The 26,368-nt window shown below is 47.3% G+C and overlaps 1 protein-coding gene across 3 annotated transcripts in view; it reads left to right on the top strand.

Moving 5' to 3' along the window:
• The window catches only part of LOC142564069 (isobutyryl-CoA dehydrogenase, mitochondrial-like), a 139,662-nt gene that overhangs the window by 72,867 nt on the left and 40,427 nt on the right, over window positions 1-26,368 (top strand). For all 3 annotated transcript variants that reach the window (XM_075674899.1, XM_075674897.1, XM_075674898.1), the window contains exons 5-7: window positions 6,119-6,469; window positions 9,523-9,620; window positions 18,620-18,772. In XM_075674899.1, the coding sequence (XP_075531014.1) occupies window positions 6,119-6,469; window positions 9,523-9,620; window positions 18,620-18,772 (602 nt within the window). The remainder of the gene's footprint in view (window positions 1-6,118; window positions 6,470-9,522; window positions 9,621-18,619; window positions 18,773-26,368) is intronic.

Genomic DNA, 26,368 nt, shown 5'->3' with positions numbered 1-26,368 from the left:
TCGCACAGGCCGAGTTGCGCCATTCTGTCGAGGATAGCCGTGTGCTTGACCCTGTCGAAGGCCATCTTTATATCAAGTCCAAGTATTGCCCTCAAGCCCCGCCCTGAGGTGTCTATGACTTGCTCCATGAGTTTTATCATGGGGTCTTGGGTAGAGAGCCCTCTTCTGAAGCCAATCGTGTTGCTATGGTACAGGTCGTTTGACTCCAGGTAGCCGTTAACTCTACTCAGACAAGCGTGCTCCATCACTTTACCAACGCAGGAAGTGAGAGAGATCGGCCGCATGTTCTGTACTTCTAAGTATTTACCCGGCTTGGGGATGAGGATCATGTCGGGTATGCCGCCGTTCCGCCAGCACTCGTTGATGTAGTCTGTCAAACCGCTCGTTGCCTGGTCGTCCAGGTTCCGGAGCATCTTGTTGGTCACTTTGTCGGGGCCCGGAGCCGACTTGGTCTTGATGGTCTGCAGGACCGCCTTGATTTCTTGCTGGGAGAAATCTCTGTCGAGGTCTTCGTTGGGAAAGCCCGAGTAGTTCCTGTGTTCAACAGCTGGAGGTCTCTCAAGGTACAGCTTGAATATTTCATCACCCATTTCACGGATGTTTCCTTTGTACTCGTGTCTGAGCTTGGTCATTTCCGCTTTCGCCGCTGTCTTCGTTCCCAACGGGTCGAGCAGGTGCTTGAGGATCTCCCACGTCTTGCCCGTGTTGATGTTGCCGTCCATGGCGTCGCATACGTCGTCCCAATCCTGATTGCATAACTGGGCGCAGTGTGCGTTTCGATGGTCTTGTTTAGTTCCGAGATTTTGCGCCTTAGATTCCTATTGTGTTTTTGCCCTTGCAGCCGTTTCTGGATGAACTTTTTTGGCTTGTACGAGGTGCGTGAGCCTGCTGTCCATCCGCGGAGAGTGACCACCACCGTTGTCGTCGTCTTCATGTTCGCGTCGAGCCTCCCAGTCGTCCCACTCCATCTCGGTCGTGGCCTTTTCTACGTCTCGTAGCAGCTCTCCGTTCCATTCTTCTGTTTCTTATGGGTCCCTGTTCTTTTTCGTCTCTGATTTTGCGAAATTTGTACCAGTATACTAGCCGGAACTTATGTTTTATTCCCTTCGTGACGCGGACCTCTCATAGGGCTATACTGAGTATCCTGTGATCGCTTCCCAGGTCCTCGAAGGTGTTCTCCCGGGTGATTCTCCCGGCTCTCCTGCATAGCGTTAGGTCTGGTGTGGTGTCCCTGTGGGGGCCCGCACCCACTCTGGTGTGTGAGGCCGGCTCGTTGAGAAGGGTTAGGCCGGCCTTTTCTATGAGGTCGGCCAGATCTTTTCCCTTCTTCGACGAGTGTCCATATCCCCACTGCGTGCGTGGAGCGTTGAAGTCCCCTCCGATGACGAGTCTGTTGTCGCCGGTGATGGTCAACGTTTCGTTAATTAAATCTTCGAAATTGTGTGTTAGGCCCTTTTTGGACGGGCTGCTGTAGACGTTCAGAACGAAAGTGCTGCTCTCCTTGCTGCATGGCATGACTTCTATGAGGATGGGGCTAATGTCCGTGATTTTGTCCCCGCTTATGTCCCCGCTTATGCCACCACTCCTCACACATTCCTGAAGCGCCGCTAAATCGACGTTGATACTTAACAACTATTCAGCGGTCAACATTTTGCTGTCTTTTTCACTCCTTTTGGATGGCGGTAGTTATCGGCATCTCATGGGGAGTGAAGGCCAGTTTTCTCCTATGTTCGGTGCCCGCGCGATTAACTCGAGATGCGTTCAGTTGTCACCATCTATTCAACGGTCGCGTTCGTCGCTATTGCTTCGTTAGTTCAACCTTCTTTGTTCAGATTGATCCAGGGACCAGGAAAGGGATTCGGTTCTTAGTAAGCTGGTCTGTATACTCGTGGAACGAGTAAAACTCTTGCTTGGGCTATAGTTGGTTCATGCTTGAATGAGTAAAGACCTAGGCGCAATAGACGAGGACAGAAGGACAAAAGGTGCCGGTCCTGTCGTTTGTGTTCTTCTTCTCTCCTGGTCTATTGCGCCTAGGTCTTTACTCATTCGTGGAACGAGTTGCTGCCGAAGAAAATGCCACTTGCGTTGAACGTTTCCTTTTGCTTCATTATTTCCTCGAGTGACGGCTCGCCGCGGTGCTGGCAGATCCCCGGAACCATATACCTGCGATATGGATTAGATAAGGTGGAAAAAAAATCACGAGTAACAGCGTCCATCATCAAACCCTGCAATAACCCTGACACCCATAAGCAATATGAATGTCACCTGTTATCTCGTCTGGTTTTCCCTTAACAACACTTCTCGTGAAAAATTGGCAACTGCGAACAACAGTCGCAAGGTGTTCAGAATTTAAGTGATCTACTAAGGGAGAGAGCCAAGGCAATAGCCAAACAGGAAGGAAAAGCGAAAATTAACAAATTTAATCGCTGTTTATGAAAATATTTATGAATAAACTTCTTTTTACCTAATAAGGAAATGGAGAAAACGCCGCCGGAAGTGGAGAACAATTCCGCGTGCTTTGAATGACGCTTCCACAGTTATCAGTCGAACCGCCTGACGTAGCCACTTCTCTGCTTTGCTTATGTGGGTGTTTTTCTAACCTTTCGCGGCGGGCGCAGTACGTCTAGAACCGCAGCGTCCTGCGCTCTACGCAGTTGTACGAGACTGGCGGCCACGCATCGTTACGCAACTTCCCAAATAACAATACGGGTCGGTTTTGACGCGTGGTAGAGCAGTAAACGAGGGATACGAATGAACTGTGATTACTCCGCAAATATATATTTCTCTGTAATTCTTCCAGAGCTAATTAAAAAAAAAAACTCTACTATAGTCGGGTACAACTTAAGTCTGCACTGAAGCCCTGCCCACGCCCTCATATCTGGCAGCCACTGTTCCTCCGCCGAGGCTGCAAATAATTCGTACTTCAAACTTTTTTTGTTACCCAAAGAAGGCGGTAATCACAAAAATAAAATTATTAGCGCCTAATTTTATACGTTTTCTTTCGCCTATTATAGTGGAATGGCGCAAGTCTAATACCTTATTGAACTGAAATAAAATGGTAGCTTCGCTGCATCTATTTATTGGCAATTTTCATTTCAATTGGGAGTAAAGTTTCATGAATAAAATGGGCTAAGCAGTTAAATGAACTGTACCGCAGAATTTTGAAGAGTGAAATGCTCAGACTCCATACACTTTGTCCATGTCCGTTGCACATCTCATTGCTTCCGAGTAATACTTGTTGGGGGGCTAGTTGGTGCATGTTTCCAGAAGAGGGTTGTAGCGCCGAAAAAGACAACACATAGCAAGCGAGACGGGACCTTCTCGCTTGCTATGTGTTGTCTTTTTCGGCGCTACAACCCTCTTCTGGACTCATTGCTTCCGCCGATGAAAAGACTTTTCAAGAACAGCCGACTCTCTGAAGCTATCAAGTACGACGCCAATTTCGAAAAGGCAGCATGACGATGATTTTGTTCGCTTCTGTGATTGGCTGCTGGAGTAACACAACCCCGCGCAGTCCGTGGGACTTGGTTGCTAACTGTTTTTTTTAAGTTGTATTCTACTATAGAAATCTTTATTTTACACTTTCGCTTCTTTACTTGTTTTTGGCAGTGTTCTTCCTGCGCTTCTTTCCTGCGCCAGTCTATTTGATTTGGTTTCTTGTTTGCCAAGTAAAGGAGAGGTTATCTCGCAGGCCTACCTGTGAGAAACATCTTATTTCATTTCTATTTTGCGGGTTTACGCGTCTTTATGGCGAATTGTGGACGTTATTCATATTTGTACTGGTAAAGGTACCCTCCCCCCTCATTTGCATTGAAAAGTTGCCATGGGGTGCACCCCCCCCCTAAAAAAAAGCTTGCCAAGTGCCTGTTTAGGGCTTTACTATTATCTAAAATATTTTTCGAAATTCGGAAGTTCGAAAAAAGTAGAAACACGTACTTAACAAATTAATAGCTCTCCGTCAAAAAAGATATCGCGGTTCTGTAAACGCCATCCATTAGACCACTCAAAGCGGACAAATTGTGTATGTCAAGTTATATATTACATGAGTGTTACGTTGTGCACAAGGGTTTTGCAAGACCTGTATTTACACTTTACTCATTTTTTAAGACTCATGTGCAACATATCAATTTTGTTCGCTTTAGATGTACTATGAGATACAATTCGCAGAATTGTGGTATAGTTTTTCGTTGCTGAGACACAGAGTTGTGAACTTGATAGTTTCGTTTTATGAAAATTTGCGATTTTCGCCAATTTTTAGTAAAATATTGACAACCTAAATCAAAATTCTAAACCAACAGTTACTAGATTTCAGGTTTTTATTTTAGCTGCAACAAACCCTGTCAAGTTTGGTTGCCGAGCAAAACGAATTCTTCTTTTACATGTATTTAGATAGGAGCACCCGAGCTAAAGCTTCCTCTTAAGGACTAGTTCCCCCTGGATCGTGTCCGTATGCAGACACAAAACGCTCCATACATGGGCCGATACCGGGCCGGGATCAGCAAGAATTATCCCGGTGCCATCTACAAGGTACCAGGCGCAGACGGCAGCTGCAGTTACATCGGCGAAACCGGCAACTTCACAAGAAGATTAAAAGAGCACCAAAGGGACGTCTCCAACAAGAAAAAAAAGCCTCGAACGCCCTTGCCGAACACGCCGATAATCTCAGTCACCGCATCGATTGGGAAAACGCTGGTATAATAGCTAAGGAAAAGAATCTGATGACGCGACTCTTGTTAAAATATTTATTTATTCAAACTACGAACAACAGTATCAACAGGACTGATGAAAATGTGCCTGCCAACTGCACTCGTTCTCTACGTCACATTTTGGCATAAGAACGACTTGCGGCTCTTGCCCGCTTTTAGTGTGATCAAGGAACCCGTACGGGTCCCGAAACGTCTCTGTGTTATTTTCACCTTGACTTCGTCAGTGACCGCAATTTCTTCATCATCATGTTACCTGACTAGACGAACTTTCGTGGAACTATTGTCAACCTCACCACATACCACGACATCACATCTACGAGTAGGCGACTTAGCCCCTACCCCTCCTCACCCTCGTCTCACTTGCGAAAAGGCTACTAGTCTGGCGTCAACTACAAACGCGCTCTTTATCTAATCCTTACATGCTTTCCCATATGTATCCAGGCGACTATGAACCTCACTGCCCCTCGTGCAATGCTGCCGCCACTTTCGCCTACGTGCTATGGGGATGTGAGGCCTTGCCTCCTCCTTCTCAACTCTTGCCATCTCCCTCACCGGAAGCGTGGAACTGCGTCCTGCGATCAATCGACAGCCGCATCCAGGCCCCAACCATCCTAAATGCCCAGGACGTTGCGGGCGGGTTCTGCCTGCCTGCCTGCCTCTTAACGGGTCATGTGACCAGTTCTGCCTTTGATTAATAAAGTTGTTCTCTCTCTCTCTCGCCCAAGAAATATTTACAGTATTTTACAAACCTTTGTTCCAGAAGGTGTTCCTTGCATGCAACCAACTATCTCATTGTGTTCTGCTCATCAAACAAGGACCGTCGGCAACATACCGTTAGCCGCGAATTGCTCTTTCTTTGCATTCGTTCCCTTCGACGGGACCGTGTGTGTGTGTTTTGTGAGCGCGCGCGCGGCGTGTGTGTATGTGTTTGTTTGTTTGCGTGTGTGCAAACAAAAGGATACAACCAGGGGATTCTACTAGTAAGTACCTATGGGCTGAAACTTGGAGAATAACGAAGGAACTTGCGAAGCTAAGGGCCGTGCAACGAGTGAGGGAACTTAGAGCGGTAGATGCAATGTTAAAATACAGTGTGAAACGGCAGTCAAAAAAGTAAAAAAAAAAACATGGGTGGTTCATATTGAGCTTAAGCACAGTTGAGCTGTGCACGTCATGCGAGATCATTGATTAAAGGTAGCCGAATGAATGGAAGCCAGTCAATCGAGGGCACCACAGTGGATTGGAGCGTCAGATGAAGTCGGCGATGCATTCGTCTTTGTGATAGCTTTTCGCTTCGCTGTGCACTTAAATGTGATTCCTCGGTGAGGCTTTTAATATATCGGAACCTCGCGCCGCAGGAATACACGAGGTCGTTGAGATGTTTTGCCAAAACTGAGCTGTGACTCCTTGTGCAGGCAGCGGCAGCGACGCCGCGTCCATCAGCACGACGGCCAAACGCGACGGCGACGACTACGTCCTGAACGGCACCAAGGCGTTCATCAGCGGCTCCGGTGCGAGCCAAGTGTACGTGGTGATGTGCCGCACCGGTGGAGCGGGTCCGAAGGGAATCTCGGCCGTGGTCGTCGAGAAAGGCACGCCCGGCCTCAGCTTCGGCAAAAAGGAGAAGAAGCTTGGCTGGAACTCGCAGCCGACGCGCATGGTCATCTTCGAGGACTGCCGCGTGCCCGTGTCGCACCGGCTCGGCGAAGAAGGCCAGGGTTTCACCATCGCCATGGAAGGCCTCAACGGAGGGCGCATCAACATCGGTGCGTCGCCCCAATTCGCTCGCGCACAGGGCGCGACAGTGACGATGTGCTATCCTGCCTAGCCTGCACACTTGGTGTAGCCACACACACTCATACACCGCTGGCTTAATAATTAAGTGGTCCCTACCACGTGCAATACCTTCACGGGGCCTTTTAATATCATAATTTAGGGATACACGATGCGGGGGCTGCAGACAGTGTGAAAAGGAATACGTGGATGAGACAAAGAGAAGCAATAGGTGCACTAAAAATCACTATTTATTCTATGGCAATAAAGTAAGCCAAGGAAGCAGATTGAAGTTCGTTAGGTTGGGTTGATGGCAGGTAACTATCAAACAAAATGTAAGAAATAGAATCGCAGGAAAAGGATACTGCCTAGTCGAAGAGGCAGTTCCACCAAAGCTGGTTGAATAAAGGCAACGCCTGAGTACCGACAGAAGCATGTGTGCGCTCACGTTAGCATGTCTATAATCCTGCTTTCTTTTCGTTTATCTGTCCTTTGCTTTACGTGCAGCCGATTTAAATAGTATTTTTTCTCTGGCGCACTTATGGCGCTACGCCATAAACTGTCATTTGCGAGGCAACAATCGCGTGTTGTGTGTTGTTGTTGTTGTCCTGAGTGGCCGTGGCACATACCCACAGTGGGGGATTGGCCAAGAATCGGGTGGTTTAATTAGGCGCATAAAAATAATAATGATAACACTTGCGGTTCTCCGAAATTATGAACCAGCCAGCCTGAGTGGCTTCACTTCGCACACTTTTGAACTGATGTCATGACTCGCGTACAGAAATCAGTGCTTGAAATTCGATTAATGTTATGCGAGACGTTGCTCGGACACTTCTTTTTTATGAGTCAGTCCCACATAAAATAACCAAGTACTCTATGTGATGTGCCACGAGCATTCCTTAAACGAGAAATGACCTTGTCTGGAAACGTTTAGGTGAGGATATATGTGGGCTGTTTCTCTTAGCTGCACCAAAATTTTAAAAATTGCCTGTTGCAGATAGCACAGTTGTAATCCTTGAGCTAAAGTACTCCAAGAGGCGGTTATTACTTCTACGAGAAATTAATATTCTTAGCTATATAGTTAGCATAATTATACTAATTGCTTTGAAATTAATCACATTACGGAAATATTTCGATCTACGAATTGTACTCAGTGAGTGAGATGCAATGTAGACGCTCTTTTAAGCATTGAAGCACAAAAGTAACTGAAACGCCAATGCATTTCGTCTGGCACTTTGAAAAATAATACCTCGAAACTGGCGCAGTCCTGAGAATTCGTTCTAAATCGATATGCCTTGCATGCACACTCACTAGGTAGAAATCGTACATTAACGTACGTGCCAAAAGTAAGTAATTTATAAGTTAATTAGCATAAGTATGTTGATTATTCTAATAAGAATTTCGATTGTGCCGTATAATTATAGGGCCACCTCTTGGAGTAGTTTAGACCAAAAGTTAGAACTGCGCTGTTTGCCACAGGCGATATTTAATAGAATTTTGGGGCGGTTAAAAAGAGCATCCCGTATAGCGGGTGACGCTGAGGCCGAAGACTCGCACAGCGGCTGGGCGGTGTCTGCACCGGCAACTGGCGTCCGGCCTGCGCCGAGTGTGCCTTCTCCGCAGAAACACAAACGACAAGCAACTGTGGGCACATCGCTTAACCAGGCTGGGATGCGTTGCGAGACAAAAAAAAGTGAATACACGCATGCGCTTGGTGCGCTCGCCGAGGAATCATAAGCAAGGTCGATCCAAAAGGTCGCCAAGCTTCGGGCGAAGGGCGGTTCAGAAACAGTTGTCACCGGCACCAGCAAGGGTACGTGGCTATGGAAGCAGCGATTGAAGCGCTACTATGTAAGGAGGGAACATTGTGAAAGAAAAAAAAAGTGGTGGTGCTTCTAATTTTATGGACCGCTGTGTAAGTTCCGAAGGCTATGTGCCACGCATTGAATACCTCAATTCGAGGCTACTGTACGCGCCCGGGGTTCGTGCTTTTTGGCAAATTCTGCGCCCCGCACTATCTTGTGGCGACTGCACCTGTTACGGCCCCGCAGCCGTTATGTAACTTCTAACAATCCATTGTACTCCACAAAAAAAAAATAAGAAAGAAACTTCGAAGGACATTAAACAACGACTAAATTAGAGCGTCGCTTGTCGGATGACTCACATGTTGTCCGACAGGAATTGGTAGTGCATACTGTTCGAGCAGTGCATCTGCGTGGTTGCGCTGCTAAGCACGAAGCCATCACGGATCTTGGCCATTAACAACGGTTTCCTTGTTCTTCGGGCGCAATGCCCGTTTCGTGATTACGTGTCTTTGCCGCCTGCGCAGCGCAGCCATAGGCCGTAACCCGCACTGCTCCTGAATGTCGCATGAAAATCTCTGCCAGACGTGCTCTCACGGTCATAGCGGTCGTGGAAGTTGGGCAACCAGCCCATTTCCTAGTCGAACTAGCGGGCTGCATTTGAAGCCCCTCACTCGTGGTGGGTCGCATTAGCCTGTTGCGGGCATTGCATATAAGGTAGACAGTTCGACCTGCCTTGCAAAATAGCTTTCAAACAATGCTCACAAAGGGTCGCATGAAGCAAATGTGCATTTGCGGTACGATTCGTATGTCATGTACAGTAATGAAGGCGTACACAAAGATTTAGTGACGCCATCCCTTAAAGTACAGCGCATCTTAAGTTTCAGGTTTTCTCTTGTATCCCAATGCCCTGGGAGGCGCGGTTCAGGACCACTTCCCACGCCTAGGCAAAGTGTGAGGATAGGAAGCTCGTGGTCGTCTTTGGCGTTGCGATTTTCTTTTTTTTCATTTCCAGTGGCTGATTTGTCGCTCTGTGAGTTCCAAATGTATCGCCCAAGACCGGGCCTAAGCACAATATATATTGAAACGTGTCTATACTGTAGTGAACAAACACAGTGCAATTCACGGCGCTGCAATATTTACCAGCGAAAGCATGTCAGCATTGCTCGCAGGCACCTAATACCGTTTCCCTTAAGACGTTCCTCCAGTAATGCTGGGAGCCTAATTGTGCCGTCCTGTTGCAGCCTCTTGTTCGGTGGGAGCCGCCGCTGCAAGCATCGGCATCGTCACAGAGCACATGAAAGTTCGGAAGCAGTTCGGAAGCCCTCTGGCATCTTACCAGGTACGGTTAATCTCAGTGATACTAAATTCAATCATCTACAAACAAACCCAGATTAGATGCAAACTTTATTTACCGAATGAGGTCACCCCGTACCAAATTACCTCTGTGCTTCTGTGCTGAACGTTTCGTTCTCGCAATATTTTTGTTCTTACAGAATAAGCGATTCATCTACATTTCAGCATTCTAATTTTCCACGCATTGTAATGTTTGGGGTCCGGCATGAAATAGATAGTAGCTGGCCCATGCCGTCGTCCAACTTATCCACGCTGAGGACGTTGTTGAAGGGAGAGACTTGTTCTCATCGAGAACGAGGAATATGGGATTTATTTAGAGTATCTACATGAGAACGTTACAGTTCATCAGTCTAACATGACTGAAAGAGGAATGCACCCTGAGGAGCCGTCAACGGTTCCTTAGATGCTCTCTGTCCTCCCTAGATTCCTAGGTGAGGGAAAAACGGCCGTCCGACCAAACGGAGCGTCCAAAGTCATCGTAGCCGACCCGCCTTTAAGGGGGAAGGTTTACGCAGTCACTTTCGCACAGGTTTCACTGACCACACCGAGGTGAGAGGGTTCTCGCAGACACGGGTCCTGCCCCGAGCAGGTGCCTCTTCAGCCCAGTGTTGACCTTGCAGACATTGGCCACAGCGTCTGTCCATGACTTCTAAGCCCCGTGAGACGGCCGCAAGATAACTTCTCCCAGGAGTTCCACCGCTTCAAACAACAAACAAGCCTAGGCGGCCACGGCATATCCACTAACAATACTTGGTCCGCCGACCGCGTTTAGAGATAGCGGCGCCGAGGGGGTGTTGATGCGGCACATCGTCGCCCCTACAAAGCGAGTCGCCGAAGCAGGTGGGGAAGGGTTCCCAGGTCTCTTCTGGGAAGCTCGCCACCCCCGCAGCAGCAGCTGGCTGGGAAATTTTTGTAGGTCGGTACCCTTGCAGGCCGTTCGTAACAGCTCCTCCATGGGCCGGAAAATCTCGACTGGTCAGTGCTGATAACCGCTGGGCAGGAAGAGAATGGCTGATGGCAAGGGGGGATGCCTTGGCTTGCAGCAACCAGCTGTGAAATGACGACGCCGCCAGAAAACATTAAACAATGACAGGCAACTGCAAAGCGAACCTCACAACACGGCTCTGCGCCGAGATGACGTATCTTGGATCTCACTTTAGACCCGCTCGGCTTCACAGAAAACATAAGTGCAGAAACAAAAAATGCTGCATTTCGCCACGCCAATTTTTTAGGCAATTTCGGGCTAACAAATTGAGCAGTCATGGATGGAGTCCTGCTAAATTTAGGCGGGGTCCTTAAACGCAGAATTCCAATTAGCCTGCTCAAACCATCCGCATTGATATTCAACTTTCTCTTCTTATACCTAACGGAGAAGTTGTACTGTTGGAGAGTGAGGCTCCATCGGAGCCAGCGGCTATTTTTGTGTGGCATTTGATTGAGCCACGTCAGAGGGCAGTGGTCGGTCTCGAAAATGAACCTCGCTCGGTACAAGTAACACGACAACTTCTGGGCTGCCCAAATTAAACAAGCACATTCGTTCTCTGAAGCGCTGTAGGCTTCCTCTCTTACAGTTAGTTTACGGCCGACATAGAAAATAGGATGTTCCTCATTATCGACGCCGACTGGACTAAGCACCACGCCAATACCTCGGTCGCTTGCGTCGCACTGAACTATCAATTCCTTTGTGTAGTCTGGCGCGCGAAGCACAGGACGAGAAACTAATAGCGTTTTCAAACTTTGGAAAGCGTTCTCTTTGTCCTTATCTCAGTGCACGTAACTCGGTGCTCCCTTTCGGAGGGCGTCCGTTAAAGGACTTGCCATTTGCGAGTAATTCGGAATGTACCGTTGATAGTACCCCACAAGTCCGAAAAATGAACGAATGTCTGTTTTCGTGCGTGGCTGTGAAAAATCTCCAATCTTAGCTACTTTCAGCTCGGCTGGCCGTCTTGTGCCCTGACCGACAACATGGCCCAGATAATTAACATGCGAACAGCCAAACCTGCACTTGCCCGCCTTCATCGTTAAGCCGGCTTCCCTCAACCATGAGAACACCTGTTTGAGGTGCGATACGTGCTGTTCCCAGCTGTCCGAAAAAATTGCTACGTAATGAAGATATGGCAAGGCGAGCTCCTGCAAATCTTTTAGGACAATATCCATTAACTTAGAGAAGCTAAACGGCGCGTTCTTCAGCCCGAAGCTGAGGGCGAGAGGGCGAAAAGTGCTTACAGGTGAGATAAATGCGGCATGGCGGCTGGCACTTTTTGAAAGGGGAACATGCCAGTATCCCTGCACGAGATCTATAGTTGAAATGTATTTAGCGGCGCTAACTCTTTCAATTCGTTCCTCAGTGGTGGGTATCGGGTACAGTAGATGCCTAGTGATGACATTTAACTTCCTGTAATTAATACACGGACGATGGTCCTTATTAGAGGTTTCTACAAGTATTAGCGGTGACGTGTAGTCACTCTCAGCGGGCTTAATAACTGCCAACTCTAGCGTGCGCTGTATCTCTGCCTCTATAATTTCTCTGTGTCGTGGAGACACCCTGTAAGGCTTCGATCTTACGGGTTCGGTTGATGTCAGCTCTATTTCATGCTTCATTAGTTCGGTTCTACCTGGCCGATCGCTGAATATCTCGAGATATTCCCCTAACATCCCTTTTAGCGGATCTAGCTGCTCGGGTCTACGAGCGTGCGTGGTTACCGAATGTTTTAATACTTCTTCTAGGTTGATTTCAGAGTTGGAGGTCGCCTTATACTCATTAAACTGGGTACTAGTGTCATCCTGCTCTTTGATGGTATAGTTAACGACTCCGCTCCGCTCTACGTACGGCTTCATCAAATTGCAGTGGTATATCATCACCTCTTTCCTGCGACCGGGCATTTTCAGAGCATAGTTAGTATTTGAAAGTTTGTGCAACACTTTAACGAGCTCGTCCCTGTGAACTTCAAGCTTGTTCTTTCTTGAAGGTTTGAGGATCATTACCTCGTTTCTGGAGTTAAACATACGCACCTCGCATTCTTGTCGTAATAGTAGTTTGCGTTCTTTTGAGCGACTTCCATGTTCTTGTGGACTAGTTCTTCGGTTGCACTTAGCCGTTCCAGCAGGTTTAGCACGTATTCTACCACTGTTGGACTCTCTCCTCTTTCCTCCCACATCTCTCTTAACATTCTCAGTGGAGAACGGAGTGTCCTTTCCTACACTAGTTCTGCTGGCAAGAGCCCTGTAGCCTCATGAGGAACCGTTCGCAAAGCAAACAAAGGGGCCGGAAGGCAATTCTCCCACTCCTCCTTGTGCTCGTAACAGAGCGCCCGCCCAACTCGCTTAAGCACTGAATGCGAACTCTCTGCACTATTTGACTGAGGGTGATAGACGGAACTGTGTATCAACTTTACCCCGCACTTTTGCAAGAATGTGGAAGTCAGTGTGCTGGTGAATACTGACCGTTGATCCGCCTGAATTTCGGCTGGAAACCCAACTCGTGCAAATACTGCCAGAAGCGCGTCTACTACTTCGGTAGAGCTGAGCTCTATCAGAGGGATTGCTTCTGGAAACTTTGTAGCCGGACACAGCATGGTAAACAAGTACCTGTAACACGATTTTGTTTTTGGTAGAGGCCCTACCGTGTCTATCACACGTCGTCTGAAAGGTTCTGCTATTAAGGGCACTACCTTTAGTGGAGCCTTCCATGTCTCTCCTGGTTCATCCTAGCTGTGACAGGCGTCGCCAGCGCTCGGAAACAGGAAAAGCTTTGAAACAGCCACGCCAGTAGTACTCTATAAGCAATCTTTCCTTTGATTTGTTTATGTCTAGATGGCCAGACCACCGATTTCCATGACAGAGACTCAAAAGGTCCTCCCTGTACTTAGTAGGTACGACTAACTGATCTAGAATCCTATCCTTCGATCTCTGTAGTGCCGATACAGCAATCCTCCTCTTTCTTGTATCGTCACGTTGCGCCTAGCAATGCCTTCTTTAGCTGTGTGAGGTAGTTTAACTAAGCTGTCATCCTTTTTTTGCTCGGCTGCCAGTGACTCTCTGTCCACACGTAAGAGCTGATCAAAGTTCTTTGAGGCCGGTGATAGTACCGACCCTGTCTCACTTGCGAGTGCGTGAGCTGGCTCTTCCTGCAGGCGTGAACTTTGACACCATAGTGATACGCTCTCATTGAGCTGGTCGGCTGGCAGTGTTTCCTCAACCGTTTTTCCGTCCCTCGAGCCTAGCTCGTATTCGGTTACTGAAGTTACCTGTTTTGCTACTTCCGCTGGAGCAGCTTTTGCATTTTCAGCTGAAAGTGACGCGATTTTACGAGCTTGGCCTGGCGTCATTGCATGTACTACGCCCACTCCCACTTTAGGCCCTTTGTCACGCAGTAACTGATCCGACCGATTCGAAAAAAATGTAAGGGTACTGCAGCGACAAGAATTTGAAAACTGCAGCTTGGGTCACTAGCTCCCCGAGCGGTCCACTGATTTTGACTTTGGGCATGGGCAGACACGCGCTGTGTTCTTCTACAACCTGTTTAATCCATGCTACCTCTCCAGTGAAGTCATCTACCGTCACGTAAGACAAATGGACAATATCCATAGTGGCGCCACTGTCTCGCCGCACCCTGCATGGTTTGTCATTAACTTGCAGGTCGTGAAGATATGGGCTTAAAGGTTCCATATTCTCGTCTTTTGCATCCACATAGGAGAAAACTATGCTAGGCTTCCCGCAGATTACAGCGATATGTCCGAGTTTGTGGCACTTATAGCAGCGGATCGGTCTAAAAGATTCAAATTTTCTTTTCTGCTTTTTTTGTACGGTTTCCCCGTTCGATTTCTCCTCGCTCTTTTCTGAGGGCTTTTCCTCCTCGTCTACAGGCTCCAGTCGTTTAGTCTGCGAACCCTTTTTGAACGGAAATGGTTTCCGTGGTCAATTTCTACCGTCCCAATTTCCGTCCTCGGCGTTCAACTTTCTACGGGTTATGTACACTTCAGCCGCTCTTTACGCAGTGTTTACATTTCCTCTGTCTTGTACGCACAGCTTCACAGATGGTGGGATGCTTTTGTAAAACTGCTCTAGATGCATGCATTCAATAAACGTGTCTCTGCTCTCGTACGCTTCCGAGCTTTTCAGCCACTCGACTAGGTTTGCCTTTAAGCTATATGCAAACTCCGGGTATCCCTCGCTATCCTTCTTGCCTGTGCTTCTAAACCTTTGCCGAAAAGCTTCGACTGAAAAGCGGTACTTCTTCAGAAGACCAGCCTTCACCTTCGCATAATCATATGCATCTTCCGCACTTAGTCTAGCGATTACTTCCGCAGCCTCACCCGTCAGCATAGACGGCAACCGCTGTGGCCATGCATGTACTCGGGCCGAAGTTCACCTCGCAAGTCCTTTCAAAATTTCCTAGGAACAAGCCTATGTCGTTCCCGGCCTCAAATGTCTTTAACAGCCTGTCCATGCGGTATGATTCTGCCTCACTTGATCGTCCCAGAGCCCCTTTACTTCCTTGAGACCGCTCCAAACGTTTGCTTTCAAGTTCAAGTTGCATTTTTCCTAACTCACGATCTTTCTCGCGTTCCTCTCTGTCCCGCTCTTCTCTTTCCCTAAAAAGTTGTAACCCAATTTCAATGTCCTCCTCACTGGCTTGTTGGGAAATCAGCTGCAATAATTCCGATTTTAGCATTTCCTCGCGTACCTCTAGGCCCAGTTCCTCATCAACAATTCGTCTCTCAGCAGTGTCTTTAACGCCATGATTGCTGCTTTGCTGCCTTGCATGGTCCTGCTCGCTAAACCTACCTAGGAAAACACAACCTAGCTAACAATCAACAATCCAGCTTCCCTACTGTTCTAAACAGAACAACTGCAATATGAAACCTAGAGAGTCAAAGCAAGAACCAAGCACTCACCGCACACACAGCGCCACGTCGCAAAGTCCGTCTCACCCCTGTCAGCTAGTTGTAATGTTTGGGGTCGGGCATGAAATAGATGGTAGCTGGCCCATGCCGTCGCCCAACTTATCCACGCTGAGGACATTGTTGAAGGGAGAGACTTGTTCTCATCGAGAACGTGGAATATGAGATTTATTTAGAGTATCTACGTGAGAACGTTACAGTTCATCAGTCTAACATGACTGAAGAGGAATGCACCCTGAGGAGCCGCCAACGGCTCCTTAAGTACACTCTGTCCTCCCTAGATCGCTAGGTGAGGAAAAAACGCCCGTTCGACCAAACGGAGCGTCCAAAGTCATCGTAGCAGACCCTACTTTCGCGGGTAGGGTTTGCGCACTCACTTCCGCACAGGTTTCACTGACCACACCGAGGTGAGATGGTTCTCGCAGACGCGGGTCCTGCCCCGAGCAGGCGCCTCTTCAGCCCAGTGTTGACCCTGCAGACAATGACCGCCGCGTCTGTCCATGACTTCCAAGCTCCGTGAGATGGCCGCAAGATATCTTATCCCAGGAGTTCCACCGCTTCAAACAAAACGTGGCGGCCACGGCAAATTCACTGACAATACTTGGTCCGCCGACCGCGTTTAGTCATAGCGGCGCCGAGGGGGTGTTTATGCGGCACATCGTCGCCCCTACAAAGCAAGTCGCCGCAGCACGTGGGGTGGAGTCCCCAGGTCGCTTCTTGGAAGCACGCCAACCCTTCAGCAGCAGCTGGCTGGGAAAATTTTGTAGGTTGGTATTCTTGCAGGCCGTTCGTAACAGCATGTGTGCGATTACTCGCGACTGCGCCGACATTGGCGTCATCATCAAGAAAAAAAAAACACCCTCGTTGTACAGACGGAATTACTTCTAAATTCTTGCAGAATGCTATTGGATATATTTGATTAATGTGAGAATGCGTCAGGTAATTTCCTTTGCCTTTATCCTCTGGTAGCTTGAACACTAGTTAAGGAGGGAAGGTGTTTAAGGTCCGAAATCGTCGCCCCTCGATGATTCGAGTACACGGTGGCAGCGCGAAGGAAGATCCGTTGTCCGGTTAAGAGACGCTTTATTCAAATGCCAAGGCGTCTGTCCGAGTCCAAGCCCTGAACTAAGCCCTCCTTGTCGTAACCAAAGCGTGACTTTTAAACCCTCAGCTGCACAAGAGAGTCAGAAACCAGCCAATCACACATGTGAGTTCATCCCATTGCAACCAATAGCGCAACCTTTGTGCCGCACACAGCATTGGTGGAAACAGTGGCACACTTTACAACACACCAGGGGATAAGTTTGCGCAGACACGTGTCATCTTCCTCCCCCCGTGGTAGGCTCCGGGTATCCGCGTTGATGTCTTCCCCTTTTCTCCTGCAAGTGGCCGCTACGCAAGCTGCGAGAATGTTTCAACAAAACCGCGGCTTATTGACGGCATGTCTGCCGGACAGTGGGCTGCCCTGCCGGTACTAAGAAAACTCGGTCCCTTCTGCAGCTGTGGGCCGGTTTGCTTGAAATCCAAACACCACAATAGGGACCCGATGGCGATCGCACACAGTCTCATCCATCGGTCGTAACCGGCTAAGAGGTCATAAAGATATCGCCGTTTTCACAAAGCATTCTCAGACGGCGTGCGCGGATGCAAAACATTGACACTCAAACCGGATGAGCAGTGTCGCGTCGCCCAATTTCCGGGACCGAGATGGTCGATGGGACATGTGGGAAGTGCATAGGCATTGGCGATGGTGGTGACGTCAAGCACCCTCTACCTTTTAGCTTCACGCCTGTCTCCGTGAACGCTCCCCTTCAGCTCGGACCTTCTTTCTTTTTGTTCCGAGCGTGGCTGCAGATCTAGAGCCTCTTCTACGGCACGACCACTAATCCGATTTCTTTCCACGCGTGAGTGTCTCCTGCGTCCCCTCTCCGCGGAACCCACCCGCATCCTTCGTTTCTGATTATTGGCCGATACAGTAGCGTGTGAAATTGGCCTGCGCTGTGCTGTAGTCGCATAAACTGGGCCACGCAACAACAGCAGCAAGGCCAACTCCCGAACCTCAAACTGATTGCGGCCTCACAAAATAGCTAAACGACAGTTATTTACCCCTGGATTCGAAAACAGGTAAGGCGAATCCACTTGAGAAATGCGGAAATGCACACCCTTCATCCAACTATCGCCATATTTTTCTTGCATCATTACCACGTAAAATATTCAAACATCTAATGCTTTCCCGTTTCGCTGAATTCCTTGAATGGAATAATTATTTTGACCCCGCGCAGCACGGTTTTCAGAAGTCCCTGTCGTGTGAAACAGAAATGCTAATGTTCACTAACGACGACGTGCATGCTTTTTCGCTTTCTGGCTTTGTAACAGGTTACTCATTTTTAGATTTTTCTAAGGTGCTTGATAAGACTATTCAGCTGTTCATACTAAAGCTCGGTCACATTAACATAGGCCGACTGGTTCATCGCTTGGTCGTTAACTTCGTATTAATCAAACTCAGTATGTGTCCTTTAATAAAACCGGCCGACCTCCAAGCCCTGTCGTCTCTGGAGTGCCTCGGCTCCCTTACTTGTACTTGAGATTTTTTTATCTATATAAACCACTTACACGTATCTAGTCCTTTTCTTATTCTTTGCTATGCCGTATATGGGAATATAACTAACGACTCTGACATTATAGCCTGGCAGATTGAGCTTCAATACATTGCAGCTATCATTATTGCGTTTTTAAAGACTGACCATTCTACACGAATATAACCAAGTGCATATTGTTCACATTCGAATAGAGTTGCCGCGAGTAATTTTGTTGGTGCCATTCAATTTAATAAATAATTGCGATTAGCTCATATTTTAGCTAAATACCCGACTGTGAGTAATATTTTAGCTAATATTACTCCACAGTGAACAATGCACTTGGTTTTCTTGGCCCGCTTTTCTTTTTTTCAACATGATGCACGATAGCTGGGACACCCTGCACACAGTCCCATTCCACGAGCAGAGCACCGTCGTAGGTTCGTGGAAAGACGCAGTGTGTACTCATGGGATGTGCGTAGAGAGGGTGACACCTGATCTCGCAGCACAACCAATTCTGCCTGGCGAGGATGGCGACGAAGCTTCAGTCGGCGCGCCTCATCGTCCGCAAAGCAGCCGAGGCGATCGACGAGGACCGGCCCGAGAAGGTCACCATGTGCTGCATGGCCAAGCTGCATGGCACGGAAGAGAGTTTCAAGGTGAGGGACGTTTCGGGCTGCACAGGTGTCCTTTGGTATCAGTCGCCACTTCGGTGTCCTTCGGCGTGAGCGCGCGTCTAGCCTGGCCGTGCGCCGCGCTCGTGCCTGGAGGTCGCTCTCCGGCGCGTGCGAAGGCCGACTTGGGGCGAGATGGCGGTTGGTTGCGTATGCGTGGTCGTCGCGCGCGTCTAGCGCTGGAGGTCGCGTAAGCTCATGTTTCAGAGACACGTTGAATGGAGAGGCAGCGGAAGCGCTGGCCCCCGCGTTCTATTGCGCCAGGTGCAGTCCGAGTCTCTCCACACTTTCCGCGCTTTTGCAGATGAAGCCCCACTGGTCTCCTCTTCCGTGGGGGGATTACCCTAACTCGCAACGTATTCTGTAATACTGCCCCCCACCTGTCTCTCCCTCTTCCCTTGGTCATCCACCCCTCTACCCCATCGGCTACGTAGCTGCCGCCATTTTACCGGCACAGGAGTATCCGGCGGAGTTCATTAATTCTGCCTTGAATGATAGCTCCTAGCGAGGCCTTGGAGACTCCACTGGCTCCATTATTGACTTTAAATAAAGCGTTCATCTTCAGGGATCTTTAAATGCTGTCGGCGTTCCACTCTTGAAGGCGAAGCTTAAGCGTCCTCCAAATTTTCAACTAATTAATGAACACTTACTAATAACCTTCCTAAGCAATTACTTTATGGCACATATTGCAGTTTGCGAATTGTAGCCGGTGCGTTTGCAATACGTATCCACTTGAAATGAATTTCCAGCATTACACCTGTTTAGAGAGATTTTCCAATGTGTGGGACGAAATACATGGGCGTTCCAATTACTTTTGAGTGTCAGTGCATAAAAGAGCCTTTTATTAAAAAAAAAAAATGACTCGCCATCCCAGCTATGAAAAAGTGGACGTCCAGCGAAGCTGTTGAAAACCACCACTGTTGATTGGGTGTGCAATGCTTTATGGCTTTTTAAGTTATATATGCACGATGTTGTTCTGATCTAGCCGAAGGCAAAATTTATCATATATGCAGACGATACTAGTATGTTTATTTCATCGGCATGTTATACTGGCTTAATAGATAGCGTAAACGAGTTTCTCCAGAACATATCCACATCCATGGTCTACAGAAAATTATCTAAAAATAGATTCAAATAAGACTAAAGCCGTAATTTTCATGCGAAAGGCACAAAGATTCCACAAAGCCACACTTTAGAGATGAACAAGAGGAGCATAGAAATAGTCAATAAAATTAAAGTGTTAGGTACATACTTCTCTAGTACGCTACACTGGAATCGACATGTAGACTCTGTAGTCCAAAAGCTTAGCCGTATCACAGAAATGCTAAACAAGAAGAGATAGAGAGAGAATAAACATTTTTATTGGGTGAATGCAGCTATCGTCTACCAACATCCGTAAAGATATTAATTTACCACTCATTATTTGCATCACACAATAATTATAAACACCTTGTGTCGGGCACAACGACTGAATCTAAGCTCAGGAAAATACACTTACTACAGAAAAAGATCATACGTATCATAGCAAACGTGCCATATCGCAATCATTGTGAGCACGTCTTTAAACTCTAGAACATATCCACAAGCTATTCGTATGTGGCACTCAAACTCAAACTCTGAAAAGAGCGTATTTAATGAAATTGCTTGTCGGCAAAAAAATACAGCTACCTATATTACCCGTCATGGGGAATATTAGTCTGTACCCCCTTCAAGAGCCAACTATGGCTTGCAAATGACGAAAAATAAATTAGTCAGACTGCTTAATTTCTTTCATGGCGCTGGCATTGACATCATTAACATAACATGGTCAGAACTGTTGTCACTTATCGGAACCTACTCCTAATTAAAGAACCAAGCGTAATTTCTGTTTCACCTGTATTCACATATACGTGTTATTAAATGTTTGTATTGACATAATTTTTGCTCATCCTATTCTTTCTTCTAATCATTCCACTATTAGTCGAGCGCCATTTCTTTTCACCTTTAATTATGCATCGTCAAGTGTACGCAATTTTCACTTTTATTTACGTCTTGCCAAGTGTATGTAATATGGTGGTGTGTACTATCTCCATTGTTTTTACTTGCCATTATCCAATTTCTTTGTTCCCCTATTAAAAATTCTCTTGAGTTCATTGACATTTACACGTAATGTTTCTGCATACCGTTGATTGCGCGACTCACTGCCACCGTGTAACACGGGGGCTAAGGGCACCTCAAGCTGCCTCAGTGCAGTTTTTATCTTAGCCCCCGCCATTGTATTTTTAGCAATGGAAACAAATAAAGAAAGGAAAGAAAGAAAGAGTAGTAATGGTAGTAATGCTATTTTAGAGTAATAGTATTAATGGGAGTAATAGTAGCTTCGACAGCATGTCGCCGCCCATAGCGGTAATGCAACATTTGAATACGTTGCTAGGCTGGTTACTTCATATACGAAAGGCTGGCGACGGCCGATTGCGTAGCAGTTATTTTTACCAGGAAACGAATGCGGCGAGCGCTACGTGCTTTGCATTGTCATCGGGAGCGCCGTGTCATCAACTATGCTTGTTTTGAGCTTGTTCTTTGTTGAAACATATGCTGTTTTGTATGTTGTATGTGTGATTCCAAAGAATCTACGCACTGTTAGCTTCACTTTGCTGAGTGCTTGTAGCCTCTGCCTTACGGGGTTATGAGCCATTGCATTATTTCCTTGCTTGCGGGGCTATGAGCTACTGCTCTGCCCTGCACTGCCGTCGGGATCGGCGCACCATTGTTTTCTGTCGACGTTACGCCACGAAGAAATCCCGGGATCCCAGCCATAGACGGCTTCGCTGTAAAAGTAAGCGGATCAACAGTGCATTTTGACGACGTGTTTTATGGCGCTTATCTCCAAACTAGTGCCATCTTGGAAATTCATTCCAAGTGGACACGTTCTTGCAAACTCACCGGCTACAACACGTTAATTGCTGTATGTGGCACATAGTAAATAATTAAATGTTAATTATTTACTTTTTGTGAATTAGTTGAATATATGCTTTGATTTCTCTTGCAAGTAATGCCCGCCGCTCAGAATAATCCAGCTCACGGACTAAAATTATGTTATCTGCAACAGGCGTTCTTTAAATATTCCGAAGAAATAAAAAAAGAGATGTCGAATTTTCGCCTGAAAGGTGAAGCAGTGGTTCATTTCATTTCATTCATTTTCTTTTTATTTCTACTCTTGCCATACAGTTTATCAAACACTGACTGAACCCATAGCCAGAGGCTAGTGTGGGGTTCAGAAACAAATATACACGATGGCGATGACACAACACTTGTGTAAAACAGGAAGCCCAAAATCACGGCGAAAGACCAAAGTACACTATACAACGAGGAGAAAATAATATAATATGCATTTTACAGAAGAATGAATAAAGATCTGTAATGAACAACACTGCACAACAAACACAAACCGCGAACGACTGTCACATAGATCAAATAAGGTTCGAAAGGTATGTTCTTAATGCTTTATTTGTTTCGTGGGACTGTTTTATTTCTGGGTGTAAAGCATTCCAAACCTTGGCTCCTGAAAACTGCACCAATCTTTCACTGTAGATGTTATTATTCGGTGGCAGATTAAAGTTACTATGTGTGAGGTTTCTCGTGAGTCGAGAAGGTGAGCGAAACAGGGAGGCATTGAAAGGTTGGTTATATTTTACTATGTTGTTTACACACACCGCTATCTTTAAAGACCGCAAAAGATCAAAAGGAAGGATATTTAATAACTGGAAAATTGGTTTACTTGGTTGCGATAGCAATTACTAGAAAACTATATAACGTAAGGATCATAGTTTTATCAGCCGTATAAACTTGTAAACATTCACTTGCTAACTAAATTGCGAGCGTGACACCAGGCTTGTCCCCGCAGGGGCGTCTGCGTCAGCAGGCGTTTGGTGTGTTGCGACACCACGTACCCGAGCACACGAGGGTTGGACCCTCCCGCGTGTAACCGTGCGCGGCTTAGCCGTCTCTGGGGAAAGGGGGATCCTGGGGGTTGAGCCGATGCTGGGTCTTTGGACCTTTAAGGCCCCCTGGCGGAGGCAACACACCCCTTTGGCCTCTGCTTCACATAGACGGCACCTCCAGGCTGACCCACCCGGAAGAAACTGGCAGTCGCCTTTTCCTGTTTCTCTCTACCCTCATCTTCGTCTTTCTCTTCTACTTTTAATCTTTCCTGTCCCCTCATCTTTTCCATTCACTTCGACTTTTTCTGGCGGCAACGATTAACCTGGTGTGGCTGTCCTACCTTGGGTATACCATATTGAGTTATAGTAACGGCATACTGCTTGCGCTGTGCAGACTTGTTTACATGCTCTGCCACGTCCCCCTGTTGGGCTCCGTGGTGCGTGGCAGACGCCGTTGCCGAACAACTCACTTTTTTCCATGGGATCCTCGAAAAGGGTACGCACGAACGCAACCTCGCTCTTCTTGCCCAAAAACAAAGAAACGTTCCAGAAATTCCACGTCCTTCACTGTGAACAAACATCCACACAAGCTAGAGCAATTTCACCATTCCTTGTGGCCAAGTGCCTAAAAGAGACCGTTGGAGCTGGTTATAAGGTAACAAAGATGGCAAGTGGGGACTTTATCCTCGAACCAAAAGACAAAGAACAACACAATAGGCTCGCACACCTCGTAGCCTTTGATAACATTCCTATTTCTGTGAGCGCACACCGAACTATGAACACAGTCAAAGGCGTAGTATCAGATGAAGATTTATTGGCATTGAATGAAGAAGGACTCCTGGATGGATGGAAGGACCAAGGTGTAATCCATGTGCAGCGCATCAAAATTAGACGGAATGACAACGAAATCCGAACGAAGCATTTAATACTCACTTTCAGTTCAACTACTTTACCCGAGTCTCTTGAAACCGGCCACGTAAAACTTCATGTTCGACCCTACATTCCTAACCCGCGACGTTGTTTCAAATGTCAGAGATTTGGTCACGCATCCCAGAGCTACCGAGGGCAGCTTATGTGCGCAACATGTGGCACAACCGGTCACTTTGCTGATGACTGCAATAATGATGAGGTACATTCTGTGAACTGCGACGGCAGTCACCCTGCATACTCCAGAGCTTGTCCAGCCTGGAAGAAAGAAAAGGAAATAATTACTGTAAAATTTAAGGAGAACATAACATTCCGTGAAGCACGACAAAGGGTCTCCTCGTTATTTTCACTAAAAACATCTTTCGCTGAAGTGGTGCAACGGGGGGCGGCACCACAACGGCTTCTGGCGTCAGCTGGGACCACGCCTAGCGTGCCGAGGCTAACGCCACCCACCCTTACTATGGGAGCAGCCAACGCTGCCCTGCCATCTCTCAAAGTGTCACACCAGTTGCCTCTTCAGGCTCCGGCAGCAGCCAGGGCACCGCAGAGGCCACAGGGGTCCTGTCGACCGCCCGCCCGGTGGGGACGAAGACTTCGTCGCTTGAGATGAAGTCTACGCGACGCACACATCGCTCTCTGGAGTGGGTGTCCAGAGCCTCGCAAGAGGCTATGGACACCAGTCCAAGTCAAACGGCGCAGGTAGCGTCGAAGGAGCGGCGAGGTTCTCTTGACCGCTCCAGAAAAGACAAAACATCAATTACAGGGCCTAACAAAGCCTCTGTAAAGTAACGTCATTCTCCTCTCTCTCGAGACACACAACACAATTTTCTTTTCAACATCCATAACATTATGCAGTGGAACGTTAGAGGACTACTAAGAAACCTAGATGATGTCCAAGAAATTCTCTCTAAGTTTAAACCTAAAGTGCTGTGTGTGCAAGAAACCCATCTAAATTCCAAGCACACCAACTTCCTCCGACAATACCTGACTTTCCGGAGAGACCGCGAGGATGCTGTCGCATCATTTGGCGGTGTAGCCATCCCTGCTGATAGAAGTATAGCATGTCAGCATTTCAAGCTCCAAACGGACCTTCAGGCAGTGGCCATTCGAGCCGTACTTTTAAGTAAACTCATAACTATCAGCTCCGTGTATATACCACCACATTATCACCTTCGCAGACGTGACATAGAATCATTAATAGATGAGCTGCCGGAGCCCTATCGTATTCTTGGTGATCTTAATGCACATAGTAGTTTGTGGGGCGATTCACACTGTGATTTGCGAGGGCGTGTTATTGAACAGCTGCTTTTTTCTTCTGGAGCATGTATCTTGAATACAAAGGAGCCCACGTATTTTAACCTGGCTAAGAAGTCATATTCTGCCATAGAGCTTAGCATTTTATCGCCGACGCTTTTACCTTATTTTAAATGAAGTGTGCTTAATAACCCGTATGGGAGTGACCACTTCCCAATAATCTTAAGTACGACGGAACAAGATCAACTTCTGCCGCAGGTCCCTCGGTGGAAGGTTGACTCAGCCGATTGGGAACGGTACCGAACTCTTACTCACATGACGTGGACTGAGATGTCCGGTATAACCATAGATGATGCTGTCACATATTTTACAGCTTTTATACTTGATGCCGCCTCTAAGTGTATTACTCAAGCGAGTGGCACTGGTTCCAAGCGGCGTGTTCCCTGGTGGAACGATGCATGTAGGCAAGCACGGAGGAACCAGAACAAAGCGTGGGCGCTGCTTCGCGATTCGCCAACAGCAGAAAACCTGGAAAACTTTAGGCATGTCAAATCACAGGCGAGGAGAACGCGCCGACAATCAAGACGAGAGAGTTGGGCAAAGTTTATATCAAGCATTAACTCTTACACAGATGAGAGAAAAGTCTGGAATAGAGTGAAGAAAGTTAATGGGCAACAAACGTATTCCTTACCTCTAGTAAATAGCCACGGAGAAAGCCTGGAAGATCAAGCCAACTTTCTTGGCGCACATTTTGAATGCATATCGAGCTCCTCGCACTACTCCGAAACCTTCCTAAAATAGAAAACGCGAATAGAACAGCAAAAATTACAAAGAAAATGTGCTAAAAGTATGGCGTACAGCGAACCCTTCTGCATAGCAGAACTGCAGGCAGCACCAGGTTCAGACCGTGTAATATATGAGATGTTGAAACAACTAACACAAAAACCCTCCTTTACCTTTACAACGTTGTATGGTTTTCCGGCGAGATTCCTTCTGTTTGGAAGGAGGCTATTATAATTCCAATTCTAAAGCACGGAAAGAGTCCTTCCTCTGTATCAAGTTACAGACCTATAGCATTAACAAGTTGCCTCTGCAAGGTTTTCGAAAAAAATGATCAACTGTCGCCTACTACACTTCCTCGAATCAAACAAATTGCTCGACCCATACCAGTACGGGTTTCGGGAGGTTCGATCCACCAGTGACCATCTCGCACGTATCGAGGCACGTATCCGTGAAGCTTTTGTTCATAAGCAGTTTTTCGTATCAGTATTCCTAGATATGGAGAAAGCCTATGATACTACGTGGCGGTTTGGGATATTGAGAGACCTCTCACAGTTAGGTATACACGGTAATATGTTCAATGTTATCGAAAGTTATCTGTCTAATCGCACATTCCGTGTTCGAGTAGGCAACGTTCTGTCACGGAAATTTGTACAGGAAACTGGAGTGCCGCAGGGCGGGGTGCTCAGCTGCACGCTCT

This window comes from Dermacentor variabilis, chromosome 11 (assembly GCF_050947875.1).
Source record: "Dermacentor variabilis isolate Ectoservices chromosome 11, ASM5094787v1, whole genome shotgun sequence".
In the NCBI taxonomy this organism is placed as follows: domain Eukaryota; kingdom Metazoa; phylum Arthropoda; class Arachnida; order Ixodida; family Ixodidae; genus Dermacentor; species Dermacentor variabilis.
This window is presented reverse-complemented; position numbering and strand designations above follow the sequence as displayed.